This window comes from Plasmodium falciparum (assembly GCF_000002765.6).
Source record: "Plasmodium falciparum 3D7 genome assembly, chromosome: 2".
NCBI classification, from domain to species: domain Eukaryota; phylum Apicomplexa; class Aconoidasida; order Haemosporida; family Plasmodiidae; genus Plasmodium; species Plasmodium falciparum.
Genome location: NC_037280.1, coordinates 710,001 through 732,500, shown reverse-complemented (window position 1 = coordinate 732,500; position 22,500 = coordinate 710,001). Strand labels below are relative to the sequence as shown.

At 18.5% G+C, this 22,500-nt stretch overlaps 6 protein-coding genes across 6 annotated transcripts in view; 4 read left to right on the top strand and 2 right to left on the bottom strand.

The window, feature by feature from the left end:
* Nucleotides 1–188: 188 nt before the first annotated feature.
* PF3D7_0217700 (E2F-associated phosphoprotein, putative) lies at nucleotides 189–1,381 on the top strand (the record flags this gene model as incomplete). Its single annotated transcript, XM_001349646.1, has 4 exons — nucleotides 189–330; nucleotides 529–747; nucleotides 878–953; nucleotides 1,114–1,381. 4 exons carry the CDS (start codon nucleotides 189–191, stop codon nucleotides 1,379–1,381), a joined length of 705 nt encoding a protein of 234 aa, XP_001349682.1.
* Nucleotides 1,382–2,568: 1,187 nt separating this feature from the next.
* Nucleotides 2,569–8,754, top strand: PF3D7_0217600 (conserved Plasmodium protein, unknown function; the record flags this gene model as incomplete). Its single annotated transcript, XM_001349645.1, has 7 exons — nucleotides 2,569–2,757; nucleotides 2,939–3,142; nucleotides 3,242–3,352; nucleotides 3,506–3,571; nucleotides 3,780–3,907; nucleotides 4,052–7,628; nucleotides 7,897–8,754. The coding sequence occupies 7 exons, from the start codon at nucleotides 2,569–2,571 to the stop codon at nucleotides 8,752–8,754; spliced, it is 5,133 nt and encodes a 1,710-aa protein (XP_001349681.1).
* A 1,085-nt stretch (nucleotides 8,755–9,839) lies between these two features.
* On the bottom strand, nucleotides 9,840–12,064 carry PF3D7_0217500 (calcium-dependent protein kinase 1; the record flags this gene model as incomplete). The annotated part of the gene is made up of 5 exons (XM_001349644.1): nucleotides 9,840–9,899; nucleotides 10,029–10,106; nucleotides 10,239–10,357; nucleotides 10,507–10,606; nucleotides 10,847–12,064. The coding sequence occupies 5 exons, from the start codon at nucleotides 12,062–12,064 to the stop codon at nucleotides 9,840–9,842; spliced, it is 1,575 nt and encodes a 524-aa protein (XP_001349680.1).
* A 2,155-nt stretch (nucleotides 12,065–14,219) lies between these two features.
* Nucleotides 14,220–14,809, bottom strand: PF3D7_0217400 (conserved protein, unknown function; the record flags this gene model as incomplete). The annotated part of the gene is made up of 2 exons (XM_001349642.2): nucleotides 14,220–14,573; nucleotides 14,717–14,809. 2 exons carry the CDS (start codon nucleotides 14,807–14,809, stop codon nucleotides 14,220–14,222), a joined length of 447 nt encoding a protein of 148 aa, XP_001349678.2.
* Nucleotides 14,810–15,951: 1,142 nt separating this feature from the next.
* On the top strand, nucleotides 15,952–16,703 carry PF3D7_0217300 (AP-2 complex subunit sigma, putative; the record flags this gene model as incomplete). Its single annotated transcript, XM_001349641.1, has 3 exons — nucleotides 15,952–16,007; nucleotides 16,208–16,341; nucleotides 16,468–16,703. The coding sequence occupies 3 exons, from the start codon at nucleotides 15,952–15,954 to the stop codon at nucleotides 16,701–16,703; spliced, it is 426 nt and encodes a 141-aa protein (XP_001349677.1).
* Nucleotides 16,704–17,248: 545 nt separating this feature from the next.
* Nucleotides 17,249–22,500, top strand: part of PF3D7_0217200 (conserved Plasmodium protein, unknown function) — a gene marked incomplete at both ends in the record, with an annotated part of 5,454 nt that continues 202 nt past the window's right edge. The window contains one exon of the mRNA XM_001349640.1: nucleotides 17,249–22,500. This exon is cut by the window's right edge and continues 202 nt beyond it. Coding sequence (XP_001349676.1) covers nucleotides 17,249–22,500 — 5,252 coding nt within the window.

Genomic DNA, 22,500 nt, shown 5'->3' with positions numbered 1-22,500 from the left:
TATATATATATATATATATATATTTTTATTCATTTATTTATTTGTTCTTCTTTTTTATGTCTTAATATAGTAAAAAAATTATGATAGTTTTTATAATGTTCATTCCCTATGTTTTTTTTTAACACTCCATAAATTATCCACATTTTCCAAACTTCATTTTTTTTCTTTTCATTTTTTTTGTCTTTCTTATGAGCTCGAAAAAGGTAAATAATGTTATAAATCTCCTAATCAATGAAATAAAAGTAAAAGAAAAATCAGAAAATTCTAATGAATCAGCTAGCCAAAAAGGAATAGAAATTGCTAAATCGTTTTTAAACATTACCTGTTCAGGTAAAAAAAAAAAAAAAAAAAAAAAAAAAGCTATTTCACAAATATATAATATATATATATATATATTTGTATAATCTTTATAAATGAATGTTCTTTTAATATTTCATTTAATTCATATTTTATAATAAAAACGAAGAATAACCAAATTTATAAGACACCAACATTTATAATATTTTATAATTTCCGTTTTACATATAGACGAAAAGTTTATAAATGACAATAATAAATGCATAAAAAAGGAACGAATAGAACCAAATGAACTAAAAAATGAAGTAAATATTGAAGGTGATCAAGTAAAACAAAATGAACAAAATCATGACGATGACGATGTTATTAATGAAAATGAAAAAGCCGTTTTAGAATTTTATGATGAAAAAATTGACAATTATGATGAAGAATATGTAAATAAAAAATATCGTAAGATAAAAATATTCTAAAAATTATGAAAATATATCATTATATTCATTTAATAAATGTAATATAATACTATACCGGATCTGTATATGTATACATATATATTTATTTATTTATATTATATTATATTTAGGTTTTGGCACAAAATCATGCGATTCCAGTTTATGTTGTTGTGGTTGTTTTATTCCTGTATGCTATCAAAGTCAAAGGTTAGTTTTTCTTTTTTTTTCTTTTTTTTATAAATATACCTAATAGTATATATGTTCCTTGATTATTATATATATATATATATATATATATATATATTTATTTATTTATTTATTTAATTATTTATTTATTTAATTATTTATTTATTTATTGTCTCCTTAGGCATGAATATTATGTTAATCAGTACAGAGCTTTATATGCAATTAACATAAGAATAGACGAAGACACAATAATTGACGAACATGAAATAAATTCTAAAAGATATGAAGAAAACGATAAAGATCATGGAAATAATGAAAACAAACAGAATAATGAATCTGATAAATCCTTAAAATATCATGCTGTTTTTTGCATAAATTGTAATAATCATATAGCTTATTTTGAAATACAAGAAAGAATTTTCCATTTTTTTGATGTTTTACCTGATTAAGGGGAAATGAGTTATTTTGTTAAAATAATAAATATGGATATGAAATATATTTTAACAATAAAATTTTTATAAATAAATATGTAATATCTGTATATATATTTTTTTGTTCATAATTTAAAACTTTTATATATATATATATATATATATATATATATATATATATATAATGTATGTTATTAAAACAAAGTATTTTATTATTTTTTATTTTATTTATTTTACTTTTTTTTTTTTTTTTTTTTTTTTTTTTTCTCCCTTTTCATTAATGATACTAAAAAAAAAAAAAAACGTTCATATAATATTATTTTTTTTCTTCTTCTAAAATTTGTTGAAAAATTAAAGATAATCCATTAATATTTATTTTATTCTTTTTATTTGATCACGTTGTATAGAAATTTTGAAAAATAAAAAAATATTTTATTTTTTTTTATTTATTTTTTTTTTTAATTCTCCAATATAAAATATTATTTATAATATGTATACAGTTCATGCATCATTTTGGATATCCCATTTTTTTATAAAAAAAAAAAAAGAATAAAAAAGGGATTATATCTAATATAAGAAAAAAATATGAAAAGAATTTATGTAAAAATATAAAACAAAAAAATAAAGAAAGTAATCGAGTAAAACAAGTTAATATTTCATTTGTAATTTTTTTTTTTTTTTTTTTTTTTCTGAGCGAAACGCAAAAAAATAGAAAAAACAAATTTGTTCTTTTCATTTTATGATATAATATATATATTTGATATGATCTTATATGTGAGCATATAAGTTAATATTTTTATCTACTTTTATGTTTTCTTTATTTTTAATAAATATATATAATATAATATATATTTAAATATGTAATATATATATATATATTATTAATTAACAAAAAAAAGTCAAATTTGTGATTCATCTTCATCATCATATTATTATTATTTACAATAATGGTCTTATATTTTTTATAAAAATTATATATATATATATATTTATTTATTTATTTATTTATTTCGAATTTATATAGCTTAATGATGAATATGATAAATATTTATGTATATAATATTCATCCTGTTGTGTACATGTTGAACATGTTTTTAAACAATTAATCATATTTTTATTTAATGTTTTTTTTTTTATTTTTATTTTATTTTTTTTTCTTTTTTGGGTTTTACATTCCTTTTATTTAATATTAAAAGGATACAAAAATGAAAGAAGAAAAAAACAATAGTGAAAATAATGAAAATAAATACTTGTCTCATTTATATTCATTTTTAAACTCGAATTATATTAAAAGCTCATTTGAAAGTAAATCAGAAAATGTGCAAAACAAAAACAAAAAGAAACATTTATCATCCCGAAAGGCATATAGATATCTAATCAGGAAATTTAAAAAGGTAATCCATAAATAAATAAATAAATAAATAAATAAATAAATATAAATATATATATATATATATATATATATATATATATATATATATATATATTAAGGAATATGATTGAATTGTATCCTATGAACATATATATATATATTAAAATATGAACACACCTACATATATTTTTACTTTTTCAAAGGTTGCGATAGAATGTGACTTATACTTTGAGGAGATAGAAATTAAAAATGAAAACGAGAAATTGTTCATACAATTGTTTGGTAAAAACACTGTAACTTTAAAAAAACTTTATAAGAAAAAAAAAACAATTGATCATTACTTTTTTCTACTTTTATTATTTAATATTTTATCTAATCTCCCATATTCCATTATACCTATCCAAAAGGTTAGTATTTATGAAAGAAAAATGTGCATAATAATGATATGCTTACAATAAAAATGTTTTAACAAATGTATGTATAATATAATTTTCTTTCCTTTACAGTTTGTTGACATTTGCGATAGTTATATAGGTTATGGGGTTCATCTCTTGATAAATTTGAATAGCACTTTATATAATAAAAAGAAAAAAATTCACAAAATATTTTTTGATCCGGTAACAATTAAATGCTTCCACCTATGTTTATGCATATATGTATATATATATATATATATATATATATATATATATATATATATATATTTATTTATTTATTTATTTATTTATTTATATAGATATTTTTTTATTTTTATTTTTTTAACCGTTCAGGTGTTTTATTTGTTTACATCACTATGGAATAATCACCATTTTCAAATATCGTTATCAAATACTATGGTACGTAAAAAAGAATAAAAAATATAAAAAAGAAATAAAAACCTAGATTACCTTTTAATATGTCTATAATTATAAAATGTATTTAAAATATATAGATATACAAATATTTTTATATTTATATATTTATATATTCATATATTTATATATTTTTATGTTTATTTTTTTTTAATTTATTAATTATTTTATTTTTTTTTTCTGAACTGTTCAGGTAATTTTATTTTTCTTTTACAAAATATATATTATATTGAAAAAACTGGAAATAAGAAATGTGAATTTATTTGATAACATCTATATATTATGTTCTTCTTATGTAAACAAGATAAATTCAACATTATGGTAAACTTAAATATATATATATATATATATATATATATATATATGTCTTTATTTATATATACTTAAATTCATATAAATGTGCTATATATATATATATATATATGTTTTTTTTTTTTTTTTTTCTTTTTTATTACAACGTTACAGGTTTAGCATGTACCTCATCATGAAACGTATGCTCATTGACGAGTGCGAAATAAAGATTATTAAAAAGAAAAAGACGTATTTAATATTACCCATATTTATCGACATTATAAAAATTTTGGATGTATATGATGAGATAATAAAAAAGACAAACATCGAGCCCTTGATCAAATTATATGAGGAATTAAAATTATTTTTACTTTATTTTTTCCATAAATTATTATATAATTTATTAACTGAACAAGATAATTTACCTCGAAATATTTTCAAATATTTACAAATAAACAATAATATAATATATAATAAGAAAAAAAAATATAACAATTTGTTATCGTATAACTCTAAAAAAAAAGATTCGAGTGAATTTTTTAATAGTTATTATAGATATACAAATTCGATAAATGAAAACGTTGTGTTCTTATCATTTTTTGAAAACTTTTATTTCTTTAATACATTTACGAATAATGGACAAGCTTCCAGTTCTTTTCCCTCCTTATCCTTTTCTTTTAATTCGATAGGTTCATCTATTGAATCGGATGAAGGGGATATGTATAAGGATACTAATGTTGTACATGACAAAATGGAAGTATATAATCATAATAATAATAATAATAATAATTATATATATGACAAAAGTGGGAAAGCATTTTCTCAGAAAAATGAATATGAAGATATAATAATAACAAAAGATCACACAGCCCTCAACAATCATGAATATGATCATCTTTCCTCAAAACATGATGATAACTATAATGATAATAATAATAATAATAATAATTGTAATAATAATTGTAATAATTATTATAATAATGCGAGTTTGATGAAAAATGAGAAATCTTCTCAGATAATAAAAATGTATAAAAACAAAATCGACATACTAAATATGCAATATAATCATTTTTTTGTGCACAGGTGTAAAAATGAGGGGAAGTGCATTTTATTGATCAAAAGTTATTTTAACGATTATTTGTGTGCTCTAGTAAATAGTTTGTATATATATTCGAAAGATATATATTCTATCAAGAATTTTAATTCGAAGGGCGAAGGGAAAAATAAATGGAAAGACAAAAATGAAAATGATCAAAATGGTGATAATATTATTAATGATGATAATATTATTAATGATGATAATATTATTAATGATGATAATATTATTAATGATGATAATGTTATTAATGATGATAATGTTATTAATGGTGATAATATTATTAATGATGATAATGTTATTTATGATGATAATATTATTAATGATAATAATATTATTAATGATAATAATATTATTAATGATGATAATATTATTAATGATAATAATATTATTTATGATAATAATATTATTTATGATGATATCCTTAATAATAAGAACCTATCAAAATACAAAATGAAAGATGTTAGAGGAAAACAAAATTTTCGTAATAGCGAAACACATGTTATATATCAAAATAGCAAAAGTTCTCAAAATAAAGAATCGAAGTACTCAACTATTATGAATCATAAGAAAGATGATACATATTCATTTAAGACACATAAGAGGAATGATGTTCATTTTAATATTATCCATAAACAGAAGATAGAAGAACATCATGGGAATAAAGAAAAAAAAGAAAGAAAAATTATTAAAAAGCAAAATAAGATTATAAGTAAAAATAAAAAAGAGTATAAAAAAGGAAAAAAAAAAAAAAAATTTGGAGAAAATTATATACCAATTTTAAATACACTTATAAGTTTTATTGAAGTGATATATAAAAATGTGTTTAAAAAGGTTTTAATAAAAATAAGTAAAAGTAAAAGTATAAATGATTTAAAATTATATTCTTATATAGAAAAAATATATGAATATAATACATATTACTGTCTTAAAAATCGATTGAAAAAATTTTGTTTTACATTATTTTTCTCGGTTACTTTAAAAAATTTAATTAAATGTTATATTTGTAAAATAAAAAGAGAAGAATTAAATAAAAGCAACTTTGAGAAATTTCAATCGACATTAATATATGATACATGTAGTTTTATAAATATATATAATCAGCTAGGTCAAACAAATTTTAAAGATATATTTAGAAATAAATATGTAAACTTTTTAATATATATAAAAAATATATTAACCTTACCATATGACAAATTGTTGAGAGTACCTATAAAGAACAAGTACTTTTTTTTTTATATTAAAAATAAAAGAATAGATATACCATTTCAAAAATTTTTTAATGAATATAAAATAAAAAATGAAAAAATATTCCATGCTAATAAAAATGGAAAATCATTATTATTGGATAGATATCATTATCTTTTAAACGAAGCAAAAGGAAACACTATGAGTTGTAGGAACACTAGTAAAAGTTCTTTATTCTTTTTAAAAAACTCGAATAGTATGCATGAAAAAATATATAATATCTTGAAAACATTTAATCCCTTGAATAATTTGTATTCAAAAGTGAATGAGGAAGATCAGGAAGGGGTAATAAATTCGTATAACAATGATGAGTTTGAAGACGAGTATACTTCGATAAAAACGTATGATAGTAAAAATAATATATACATGGATAATTATGATGAAAACGAGGAACATAATAAGGACAACGTATATTACAGTAGTATCAGCAGTACATCAAGTAGTAAAACGGAAACGAATATAAGTAACACGGATGTGTCTACTAGTAGTAAGAGTAGTTGTAAATATAGAAATAAGGATAGTGTTAATAGTAGTGATATAATAATAAGCAGTGTAGATAATATGGGTAACCAAGATAATGAAGGTAATAAATTATGCAGAAATGTAAATAAGGAAGTCGATTTAAAGAAACGAAAAAGTATATATGAAGAAAAAAAAAGGGATTATATATCATGTAGTGGTGATAATAAAAATGATGATGATAAAAATGATGATAATAAAAATGACGATGATAAAAATGACGATGATAAAAATGACGATGATAAAAATGACGATGATAAAAATGACGATGATAAAAATGACGATGATAAAAATGACGATGATGATGATAATAAAAATGATAATCATAATAATAATATTAGTAGTAGTAGTAGTAGTTGTTGTAGCCATTTCTCCTTCTCATATAATACAATTGATGATAAAAAAAAAAAAGGAAAAAAGAAAAAAAAAGAAACCGAAAGCTATTATGATGTCAGCAGTATGAATAGTAATGATCTATATGAAGAAAAACAAAATATCCAAACAATATTTCAAAGAAAAAAAAAAATAAATAACAATAATATGAAGAATCCTTTTGAAATGAATATTAATGAAAAAAAAAATAGTATAAAGGTATATATAAAGAATTCAAATCAACAATATGATCGGAAAATATTACTTTTAAAAGATGATAAAATTTATTTTTATAATTCAGAATATTCCATAACATATGATTCATTTTATTTTCTTATGGAAATAAAAAAAATTTATTCATGTGATGGATTTTTTGATTCATTAATAAATTCGGAAAAGTTGAGTTCAGTTAATTCTTCCTATACATCAACAGAAGATAATGAATTTTATTCAAGGAAAAAAGATACACTCTCTTCAGAAAGTGAATGGCAAAAATGTGGATATGATGCAAAAATTGTAAGAAAATGAAAATATAATGAGTATAAATATATGTACATATTTATATGTACATATTTATGTGTACATATTTATGTGTATATATTTATATATTTATATTTATATATTTATATGTACATATTTATATGTACATATTTATATATTTATATATTTATATGTGTGCATAATTTTTTCACCTTTGAAGGGCATTTTCTTTTTTTCCATTTAATTATTCATGTGATATTTTTTTTTTTTTTTTTTTTTTTTTTTTTTTTTTTTTTTTGTTCAGATATTCCATAATTCACTGAGGAAAAATATCCAGCTCATGTTTATAGATCAAGGATATGAAAAATTCGTAACCAAAATTAACAACGAATTAGTTCATGAAATGGACAGATCATATGAATATATAAACTTAAGTTATGATAAAGAGCAAGAAAAGGAATATGTAAATAATTATTTAAATAATTATATTGATCCAGAAAAAAATAATGAAATCTATTTTAGTACAAATAGTGATACTATTTCAGAAGTAGATGAAACCAATTATCATGAAAAGGTAAATAATAAATCGATAGAACAATACAAAAATTTTGAAAAAGATGAATCCTTAATAAATCATCAATCCATAGAAAACAAAAGAAACACACAAAATGAATTAGATGATAATGAACAAAATATATTAAACAATATTTTAAAAAATAACAATCATTTTTTCAAGGAAAAAAATATATATAATTCTCAAAATGAATCGTATGCAGACTCCCCAAGTTGCTCACAATATATGTCACAAAATATGTCACAAAATTTATCACAAAATATGTCGCAAAATTTATCACAAAATATGTCACAAAATTTATCACCCATTTATCAGAACCTAGTTGAATACAAATATGCATCCAGCACCACCGATATATATATTAAAGAAAAAAATTATTTTTCCAAAAAAAAAAAAATTAAAGTAAAAAAGGAAAATAAAATGAAACTCTTTAGAAATATAAATAAAAATGATATTTATAATTTGTTTCACGAAGAAATATGTAGATTATGTAAAAATAAAAATAATCACATTTCTAAGACAAAAGCTGATGACCTTTTCTTTTATAAATCTGTAAATAAGTTATATCACTCGGTTAATATTTCGTGAAATGGTTGCATAAAATGGACATATATAAATAATATGAGCATAACAGTTTATTTATTATATATATATATATATATATTTATTTATTTATTTATTGGTTTTATTTTTTTTTTTTTTTTGAACATGATATATATCCAAGTATATTTCCTTTCCTTTCACGAAAGGATATCATCATATTATTTACATTTTATTTTAGATTTATTTTTTTTGTTTTATTTTTTTGTCACATAAATAAGTATATATATATATATATATATATATATATATATATATATATATATATATATATGTGTATGTGTATTATTTATATGTTTTATTTTTTTTATTTATCTCATCAATTTTTATTGTCTAACCCCTCCCCCCAAAATGGCATGTGGTCCATTTATATTTAAACATATAATTCAAAAAAAAAAATAATAAATATATATTAGTTTGTATGAATAATAAAAAATTTTTAAAAAAAAAAAAGAAACATATATATATATATATATATATGTGTGTGTTTGTGTTTATATTTATTTATTTATATGTTTAAAGGAGGTCATAATTTTTTCCATTTTTTTTTTTTCTTATACTCCTATATATGTATAATAAATGGACGGTGCGACATGACCATATGTGTATTTCAATATATTTATATACATATATTAAAATACGTAACATATAAATAATATTATATATAAATTATTTCAAAAACAGAAATATATAGAATATATTATATTATAATAATAATATGTTGAAAGAATATATATTAGATATATATGTTCATATATATAATATTTATATTTTATATATTATTGAAAAAATGGTAATAATGAAATATAAAAAGAAAAAAAAATTGACATTAATATAAATAGATTACTTTAAAAAATATTATGCTTAAAAATAAATTAGAAATAAGAGAAAAAAGAAAAAAAAAAAAAAAACAGGACAAAATATGAAAAAAAATTCATATATATATATAATATATATTTTATATATATATATAATAAAATTAAAAAGGGGCAGATAAAAAAATAAATAAATATAAATATACATATATATTATATATATATATATATATATATTTTTTTTTTTTTTTTTTTTTTTTATGAAGATTTATTATCACAAATTTTGTGCATCATGTTAACGAATTCATCAAAGTCAATCTGAAAAAAAAAAAAAAAAAAAAAAAAATTCAAGTTAAAAATTTTATGGCACAAAATATATAATATATAATAAGAAAAAGAAATAATATGATTATTTTAAAAAAAAAGTGTGCACATTTATAATATTACCATGTTATCTTTATTTTTATCTGCTTCTCCGAGAACTTCATTCCACATTTGTTCACTTATGGATGTCAAACCAAATAACTGCATAGGTAAATCATTAAAAAAAAAAAAAAAAAAAAAAAATATAATGAAAAAATGATACAATATAAAGAGTTCATTATATATATATATATATACATATACATGTAAATATTTATTTATTTATATATTTACATTTGCTAATTCTTCCTTCGTTATTTTTCCACTTTTATCAGTATCAAACAAATTGAATGCATCTCTTAATCTCTCCTCACTGAAAAGGATTTGCTTATCCATACATACAGAAATAAACTCTAAAAAGTTAAAATGTATATATAATATGTACATATATATAATATATATATATATATATATATATAACATATTGTATATATGTACATATTATGTTCAAGGGAATTCTTTCATTTTTATGAGAACAGCAAAGTCTTCATTTTATATTCACCTGAATATTCTATGTATCCATTTTTATCAAAATCAACCTCCTTCAATATATTGTCTACTTCTTCCTCGACATTTTTAAGTTCTCCTAACTCATTCTTAAACTGATGTGAAAAAAAAAAAAAAAAAAAAAAAAAAAAAAAAAAATATATATATATATAATGGACATATGTATAGTTATATATAATGGACATATGTATAGTTATATATAATGGACATATGTATAGTTATATATAATGGACATATGTATAGTTATATATAATGGACATATGTATAGTTATATATAATGGACATATGTATAGTTATATATATGGATATATTTTGGTGAGCTTCTTTCTTCTTACGCTCCTAAGTATGTTGTATCCCTCAATCAATTCCTTCTTATCAAGCTGGCCATCGCCATTTTTATCCAACTTTTTAAAAATGTCAGTAAGCTCTTTACGTTCCTCTAATGTTGTTAATTTACTTCCAATAAATAATATGGCTGCTTGAGCTAATTTCTGACTGCCCTCAAATTTCCTCATATTTGATAAAGCGCCACATAAAGTTTTTTGATCACTTTTATTAATATTGTTTGCATATTTTTTTATCCATTTACTATTTAGAGCTTCCTTTGCTGTTATTCTTTTATTATAATCATATGTCAACATAAGTTTGATTAATTCTTTTGCCTCTTCACTTATATTTTTCCAGTCATTAAAATCAAAGTAATATTTTCCTTTCTCCACCTTTTTTATAATATCTTGATCATTCTGACCCCCGAAAGGAGGATAACCACATAATAAGATATATAGAATAACTCCACATGACCAGACATCACATTTTTCATTATATTTTTTCCTCAAAACTTCAGGTGCAATATAATATGCTGTACCTAATCTATCTCTTAACTTATTATCTTTTGAGAAAAAGGAAGATAAACCAAAATCGACAATTTTTATATTTAATAAACTATGTTTATTTTCTAATAAAATATTTTCTGGTTTAATATCTCGATGTACAATATTATGTTTATGTAAATAACATATGCCACTTAATATTTGTTTCATTATATTAGCAGCATCACATTCATCAAATTTATGACGATTAATAATTTGTTCAAATAATTCCCCACCTTCATAAAATTCGGTTACTAAATAAAAATATTTCTTATCTTCAAAAACATCAAACAATTTTATTATATTAGGATGATCTAATGATTTTAATAATGATATCTCATTATATATTTCTTCATGTATTTTATCATCACATTCGATCTTATTTGTTATCGAATATTTCATCTTATCAAATTGGGACTTCTTTATAACCTTAATAGCCTTCTCACCATGTCCATGTTTTTCTCTACACAATAATACTTCTCCGTACGCACCGCTACCTAATTTGCGAACTTTGAAATAGGACTCCCCTATCTTCCCTTCTTTTTTTCTAACATACATACCTGGGTTTATCGCTAGGTCCTCCGAATTTTTATTATTACCACTTTTCCCATAATTATTTCCATTCGTAAATTTACTTCTCCTCGTTTTAAAATCTTTCACGTTTGAACTTTGTGAACACCCCATTTCATGTTACACGTTCAGAAAAGAAAATAAAAAAAAAAAAAAAAAAAAAAAAAAAAAAAAAAAAAAAAAAAAAAAAAAAAAAAAAAAAAAAAAAAAAAAAAAAAAAAAAAAAAAAAAAAAAAAAAAAAAGGAAGGAAGGAATGAAAAAGAAAAAGAAAAAGAAAGAAAAGTAATTTGTCTTATACGTTGTATACTTTATATATAAGTATATATTACATACATTTTATATGTCATATATATATATTTATATTTATGTTTATATTTATGTTTATGTTTATATTTCACAAAAAATTAAGAATAATGGGGAAACATTTTCTACGATTTTATTTTTCTTCTAATTTCAAAAAAAAAAGTGAACCTCAAAAAGGCAAGTGCCACCATCAAAATGTTATGTCTATATATATCAAAAGAAAGGGTATAAATGTATCATTAAATAAAACGTTCCTATGATATACAGGAGACCTCGACCCCCCTATATGCTGAGTACATAATAAAATGACAAATTAATATAAAAATATGATATAGTCTAATAAAGATATTGCCTCTCTTTTTTTTTTTTTTTTCTTAACAATGAAATATTAAGAGGTATATACATGAACATATATATATATATATATAATATAAACTTATATATTTTTATAGCATATATGAAATAATAGAAAAAAAATATTTATGTATATATATATATATATATATATGTATGTATGTATAATATACACACTCACAAGCATTCAAATATACAAATTTTATTTAACATTTTTATAATATAGTAATACATATATGCAAAAAAATATATATATATATATATATATATATATATATAAAGATATTTTTTATGAAATATATATATATATTTTTTTTTTTTCTATAAATCACGGGAATCCTTAACACATGCCTTTCTCATGTGTTATAAAATATATATATATATATACAAAATATTTTTGTGTGTATAATATATATATATATATATATATATATCATATATACAAAATATTTTTGTGTGTATAACATATATACACATATATAATATATATAAAATATCTATATATTTTATATATATATATATATATATATATATATATATATATTTCCTTTTATATGTGTATAATATTATATTACCTTTTTTTTTTTTTTTTGTTTGTTTTTTTTTTTTTTGTTTTTTTTTTTCCTTTTTTTTTTTTTTTTTGTTTGTTTTTTTTTTTTTTGTTTTTTTTTTTCCTTTTTTTTTTTTGTGTGTATAATAATAAATCATTAAAGAGAAAAAATTGAAGTGTAAAGAAGACATTAATATAAAGAGGAAAAAAAACACATTGTGCACTTTTCCTTAAGTATATAAATTTTTTTTTTTTTTTTTTTTTCCTTTTGATTATTATAGAAAAAGAAAATGTCAAATAATATATATTTATTATATATGACTATTTAGTGTGCAACATTATTGCAAAAGTGAATAATATAAATATTATATATACATATAAATATATATATAATATATATATCTTTTATTTTTTCTTTCTTTTTCTTTTTTAAAGGAAAATTTTTACAAATCGATTTAATTTTTAATTTAAAAAAAAACATACATTTTTTTAATTTCTTTTATCTCGTGTATAATATATATATATAATATAGGAACACCAAATGTGACCATGTCGATAATCATATATATATCATTTTATTATTACATAAAAAAATATGGTTAACAAAAGAAGTTTTAAAGGGAATGAGACTTTTTTTTTTTTTTTTTTTTTTTTTGATTAAATTTGACACTGTACAAAAAATAAAATGAGGGTACAATAATTATGAACGTTTTACATAATTTTTTTTTTATAATTAAAAGGTAAAAATAAAAACTGGTACACAAGTTGTTATAAAATATATGTTTATATATATATATATATATTTATATATATATATATATATTTATATATATTTATATTGACTGAAAAAAAATATAAGATTAAAAAAAAATTTTCCAAATTATATAACATATATATTATTGTTTGAGACCATAATATGCATGGGAACTCATACATTAAAAATAAATATATTACATATATATATATATATATATATATATATATATATGTATAATATTTTATCCTTTATATTAAAAAGACAGTAGAAAAAAAAAGCATATCGAAAAAGTAACATATATTAATCATTCTGCTATACTTTTTTCCATATTTTTTTCTTTTATTAAAATAATTTTTTTCTTGGCATCTTCTAATCTTTTTCTTTCATCCTCAACCCAATCAAAGTTATCAGGTGACATAATTCTTATAGTTAAATAAATAGCAAAAACACACCACATACTAATTATTATACCTGTTATAAATATTTTAAATTCTGTTGAAAAAGTTGGATTGTTTTTATGTTTATATTTCTTAAACGTATTGATGTCAATGTTTGTTATTTTAAAGTCACCTATTTTATTCTCTCTCTTTCTTATTTCTATAAATTTTTTATATTCATTATCCATATCTCTTACACTCGGACCATCATGAGAATAATACTAAAATAAAAAATATATATATATATATATATATATATATATATAGTCAAATATATGTACCTATTATATATATATATTATCAAACATGTCAACATATATATATATATGTATGTATGTATATTTTTTTTTTTTTTTTTAAATACATTTGATATTTTTTTAGAGGATGTGAAATATCGCATTCCTCTTAAAAGAAATAGCCCACTACATTTTTTTTCAAATTGACAAAAAAAAATCATTTTTATATTTTAAATGTTATACGTTCATCCTTAATTTTTTTTTTTCTTTTTTCTAATCAAACTAATATAATATATATATATATATATATATATATATATATTTTTTTTTTATATATATGTGTGTTTATGTATACATAATATGTAGGTTTAAAAGTAATCCATATGTTTAATCGTTAAAATAAAATAAGAAAGAAGCTGTTTATATCAAGGCACAAAGAAAAATATATATATATATATATATATATAAAATAAATTATATATATAATTTATATAAATATATTTCTTATGGTATATGTAAAATTAGTATTACATATTTTTATATATACATAATATTACAATATATATTTTATTTTTTAAATTGACGCATATATTATATATAATATTATATATATATTATAAGATTACCCATATATTATATGGGTAGTATACAAATAAATATTTTTTTAAACAAATACGACATATAAAAAATATATTATTTATAATATATTATATATATATATATATATATATATATATATGTTTTTTTTATTTTTTTTTTATTTTTTTTTTTTTTTTTTTCAATTTATAAAAAAATAAAGAATTATATAATTATTATTTTATACATAAAATATGTATTTTTTTAGAAATAGAGTTTTTTAAAAAGTTTATATAAATATATTTAAAAAAATATATATAATATTATATATATATATATATATATGTGATCTTTTAATAATTATATATATTATATATTTTTTTAAATATATTTATATGAACATCCCAGTGTTTTCATCATATGACATTTATATTTTTTGGAAGAACAACAAAAGTACGAATTTTTAATATTATAATTAAAAAAATGTGATATAATATTTATATATATGTATATTTATTTATTTATATTTATTTATTAATCCATTCTTATATATCTATTTTATAAATGTCCTTTTTTTTTTTTTTTTTTTTTTTTAATTTATCTTCATTTATAACGTCCTCATATATATATATATATATATATATATATATAATATTCCTTTTTTGTATAAAATATATTTGTTTTTAAAAGGTTACTCATATAATTATATTTCAACTATATGTTTAAAATAACATCAATATATAATATATAATATATTTTATTTTTATAATTGTATAGAACAAAAAAAATGTTGAATTTTATATTGCTACAAAATAGACAAGGAAAAACCCGGTTTTCCAAATGGTTCGTATGTTATAAATATAAATATATAAATATATATATAAATAAATATATACATATATAAATATATACATATTTACATATATACATATATATATATATATATATATATATATATATATATTATGTACATGTTTCCTTTTTATATTTTAATGTGAAGATATGATATTTATAAATACATATTTCATGTGATATTTTTTTAGGTATATAAACTGCAACGAAAAAAAACAAAAAAAAATAGAAAGAGACATAAATAAAATATTAATAAACAGAAGTAGATCATATGCAAATATTTTCGTTTATGAAAATTTTAAGATAGTATATAGGTTATATGCAGGTATGATAAAAAAAAAAATGTTCTTTTTTTTATTTACAGGACATAAGAATGTGTATATAATATATATATATATATATATATCTTTATATATGTATATTTTTTTATTTTATTGTTTTATTTTTTCAGGACTTTATTTTGTGGTATGTATAGAAAACGAGAATGAATTATACATCCTTGAGTTCATTCATTTTATGGCTCAACTTTTAGATACCTTTTTTACAAATGTTTGTGAATTAGATTTGCTTTTTAATTTTCATTTTTTATATTATTTTTTTGATAATATAATATTGGGTGGATATATATATGAAATTAATAGAAACATTATATTAGATAAAATAAATAAAATAAAAAAGTTAATATGATTTAATATATATATATAATATAATATATATATTTATTTATTTGTTCATTTTTTTCAACTTTTATACATGTGTTTGTTTTTTTATTTTATATATTTTTTTTTATGTTCATATTGACCGATATATTTTTCCGTCACAATATATATATATTATGTATATATATATATAAATTTTTTTTTTTTTTTTTTTTTTTAAAAAACTTAAAGAGGCACCTTCCTTTTAAATATAAATATTTTAAAGATGTCGATTTAATGAAATATATATATATAAATAAATAAATAAATAAATCCAAAATATGTATTATATATATATATATATATTATGTATGTGTAAAATATTGTTCATCTCCTATGCTGACATTTAAATGTTCATCTTTAAAAATTAATTTATATTTCATATATCACAAATAAATATAAATAAATATATATATATATATATATATATATATATATATATATATATATTTATTTATTTATTTAAATAAACCCAAAATTGTGTACTACTCTTGCACATCATCACAATATGACATCGATCTCTTCTACTTTGATATGTCATCCTTATTACGAAGTTTTAAAAACCTCCCTCGTGTGAAATTAAAAATAAAGAGAAATGAAGAATATGAAAGAAATTTAAATAATTTAGCAAACCTATCAAATCATAAAAAGTTAATAAGAATAGATATAAACGGAAAGGTCAAGAAATGTAGTCGCTATTTTTTTAATAAAAATAAATATATTTATATAAATAATATAGAGGATATGAAAAGATTTGATGAAACTAAAAATATAAATATAAATAAAAATATAAATAAAAAAAATAATATAAATGAAAAAAATAATATAAATGTTAAATATGACATATATAATATTCACAATAATACCTTTGATATTCATAGGAACTATCAATGTAAAAAAGGAAATATAAAAAACGATAATATATTACATATTGACAAAAAAGAAAAAAAAAAAGAAGAACATCAGAGTTTTAAAAAAAAAAGAAAAGAAGAACAAAAATATAACAATTTTATAAGTACATATAATTTAACACAAGACGAAATTATATATATGAGATTTATTCATAAAATTAAAATAAAAAATATGTTTGCACTTATAAATAATATAAGAAAAAATATATATATTAATAAATATCAAGCAAATGTAATATTAAACTGTATTTATAAATATTTAAGAATCCATTGTTATACTTTATCAAAAGAGGAGTTCTTTTTTTTTGTTTATATATTTCCACAGCATGTAAAATATTCATCCAAGGTTTTGTCTTACCTCATTAACTTATTACAAGATAGGCACAGAATAAGGGACTCTACACAAATGAATGTATGTTATAATGAAATGAAGAAGGACAACGACGATGATAAAAATAAACATAAAGATAATAATAATAATAATAATAATAATAAAAATAAACATAAAGACAATAATAAAAATAAACATAAAGATAATAATAATAATAATAATAAAAATAAACATAGTGATCACCTCATAAGTAACCTTTATGATAACCATCAAAATAAACATAGTGATCACCTCATAAGTAACCTTCATGATGAGGAAGATAATTATTTTTGCACAAATTTGACGATGAGCCAGTGCATCAATCTCATATGTGAAATTAATTTATATTATCTAAATATTTCTATAAAAAAGTTATACTTTGATTATCTAAATAAATATATGAAACACATAAAACTTGAACACATCTTCGAATTATTTACAGAAGGATGTTATCTCTTCTTATTACCAAATGAAAAAATCAAATCTAATAATATCTATACTCCCAACATATTCCTTAAAAAATTGAAAAATTATATTACAAGTAACGACTTCGTAATTCATATAAATGACAGAACGTTGAATAGATATATAAAATTTTTATCATATCATTGTTCAAACAATATTTATGTACATATCCTTTTTAACGATTTATATATTACTTTACATAAAAAAATATTCATAAATAATTATGACATGCTCATCAAACATTATAAAAGCACAGCTGATCATATCTTATATTTAACTAATAAAAATGAAAACCTGAATTATCTGAACACCATACTTTTGAACAATTATTATTCTTTGTATAACAAAAAAGAAAACAACGAAAAAAGACAAAGTTTGGAAAATCTAAAAGTAAAAATATTTCCATCACATCTAAATTATAAGCAACATACTACAAACAAAAATGTAAACGATCCAAACCAACAACATAAACATGACAAGGATGATTCGTATGATAATACATATGAACAAATGAAAAATAATAAAAATAAAATATATCCTAATGAATATATAACAACACATATCTTACAAAATAATTATGAACAAAATTTATATTCTTTTCAAAAAAAAGACGACACAAATATTAATAACATATTTGATCTACACAAAAGAGAACAGATTTATGAATATGAAAAAGAAAATGAAAGTTCTGATATTTTTAGGGATTCTTATAAAAGGAAAATCAAGGAAGAAAAAAAGAAAAAAAATATATATAAATATGAAGACCACCCATTAAATAAAGAAAAAAAAAAAAAAAAAAAATTTTTTTATATTAATTATGAAAAAGGGGATGACAAAAATGATAATGATTTATATTATAATAATATATATTCTAAGAACCTAGAAAATATCCAAAATAAAAATTATAACAATAATAATAATAACAATAATAATAATAACAATAATAATAATAACAATAATAATAATAACAATAATAATAATAACAATAATAATAATAACAATAATAATAATAACAATAATAATAATAACAATAATAATAATAATTTTGATAAATATAATATACCTTGTACAAACACAAATCTTTCCTTACTCTATGATAAAGAAAAATTATTTCTTTTTACATATGCATATGATAAAATTCAAACATATACCTATGAAGAATTAAAATCAAAATATAAAATATCAACCAAAATTGTAGATAGAAATATTAAAATGTTTCTAAAATTTTTAAAAAATTATAATAATAATGAAAATACTTATGTAGATAATATTATTTCTAAAAAAAACATTTTCCATTTGTTAGCTAGTATGAAAAATAAGGTAACAAACAAGACAAACACTCACAAAGATATATACCAATTTATCCATTCATGGTATCATATTAAACTTGCGGATCAAAATAAAGAACATTCCTTTCAAGATGACAAATATTTAATTAATAATTTGTATGAAAAGCATAAAGTACAACATAACACCATGACACATCATATTATTAAAATGGAGGATAAAAAAGGAGATATACATTTAATGGAAAATAATAATATGTTATTAAATAATAATATGTCGTTAAATAATAATATGTCATTAAATAATAGTATACCATTAAATAATAGTATACCATTAAATAATAGTATACCATTAAATAATAGTATACCATTAAATAATAGTATACCATTAAATAATAGTATACCATTAAATAATAGTATATCATTAAATAGTTGTATATCATTATATAATAGTATATCCTTATATTCAAATAAAAATACTTCATTTAACCACCTATATAATAATATATATGACACATGTTTCATTCAAAATAACTATATATCAAATCAACAAGTACAAAATTATAAGAATGAAAAAAATACAAATATGGAGCATTATAATGAAAAGAAGCTTTTTATTTATCCTATTTACTATTTAGAAGACAAGAACTATTTTTTAAATGTGGTAAATAATATATTCTTTAATAAGAATTATAATAATACATTTTTTTATACATGTCAAATTAATATTTTATCAAAAGGTTTATATTATTTTATAAATTATTATACATTGTTAATATCTAGTAATTATAAAGCTGAAGAAATAAAGACGGACGACAACAAATGTAACATCAACAATAATAATAATAATAACAACAATAATAATAACAACAATAATAATAACAACAATAATAATAACAATAATAATTATAACAATAATAATTATAATAATAATAATGTGTATCCTTTAATAAATCATTTTACAACTACCTTTTATGAAATGGTCACATATTTATTAAAAAATATATACCGTATACACATATCCAAATTTTTCTACATATTTGTTGCCTTGTCCAAATTTTTTCTTATGAATTCTTATCAACAAAGCAATACGAACAAAAGAGAGAATTCTATACATATGGAAAATGTATTATATATTTTATATATAATAAGAAAAAAACAATATGAGCATGTTAAAAGTATATTGTATGATAAAAGTAACGAGAATTATTTTAGGTTTAACGAAAATAAGGATATCAAAATGGAGAATACAAATATGTTATATAATATAATATTGAACAACTTTTCTACAGAAGATCATGATGAATTCATGACGCTTCAAAAAAACAATGAAGATAATAATAAAATGATAATAGACAATATAAATAATGTGGATAATATAAACGATTTAATCAAGTCACACCATTGTGATAATAATAAAAAAGAAGATACTTCTTCTTTACATAATAAATTGTATAATGGTTTACATTTCCTAATTATGTTCTTAAATAACTATTTAGATAATACAAAACATTTTAAAATAAACCACTTTTTAAGTTCCTTATTTTATATAAATAAAATAATACCGCCTAATATGAAACACATGTATCATCTTGAAACATATTTACATAAAAATCACAAGATTTATAAGAATAAATTTTTTTATATATATAATGGTTTGGATTTACTAAAAAAATCATATTTAGTACATATAAAAAAATTATATATAAATTCATATATAAAATCATATAATAATAAAAAGAAGAACAATAATGTTAATGGAGATGTTTATAATAATTTTATGTATAAATATAATATTTATGACAATATTGATTATATTTTTATAAAAAAAAAAAATTTATTTTGTTATACAAATCATTTGTCTTTATTATATTTTACATACATATATAGCTTGAACAAATTTTATTATTGTACATTATATTATAATATATCAAAATGTTTTTATTACAAAATAAATATAGAAAATATACATTTTAAAAATAAAATTATTTTGTTTTTTATATTTACACAATGTAAATATATATATATAAAATTTTTCAGATTATTAGTACAAAGCATTTTCTCATCTTCTGAATTTCAAAAAGTAGGAAAATTAAGTCTATACATATTATCAAACATAATATTACTCTTAGTTAAAAATAGTAGGATGAAGCTAAATATAAAAAAAAAAAAAATAATAAAAAATATATCCAAGCATATTTATTCAAATAATGAATTTATAAATAATAATAAAATAAAAAAAATACATACAAATAATAATTCCATGTCAAAGAATTTATTTATTTGTAACAAATTATTGAACATCCAATGGAATTATATCTTCCCCATGGATTTATTTATCTCATCAAATTTGTCACATGAAACGGAATTAATAATAAACAAACTTGAACAAAATATTTTAAACAACAACAATAATAATAATAACAACAATAATAATAATAATAATAACAAGCACAATAATAATAATATAAGGGGAAAAAAAAATTATGATTATCAAAATATAGAAAAATTGTTCTACTCAAAAGAAACACATATGATAAATAAAATGAATATATTAAAAATAAAAGATATAAAAAATGCACAAAATGATGAATGTTCACAAAATATAAAATATATAAAAAACTCCATTATTAATTTAAACAACTTTAAAAATGAACTATTTACACATATCCCATTCTTAATCAAGCAGTATAAACAATATATTATCGTACATGAAAAAAATAAGTGTATCAATAATAAAGTACAAAATTTCAA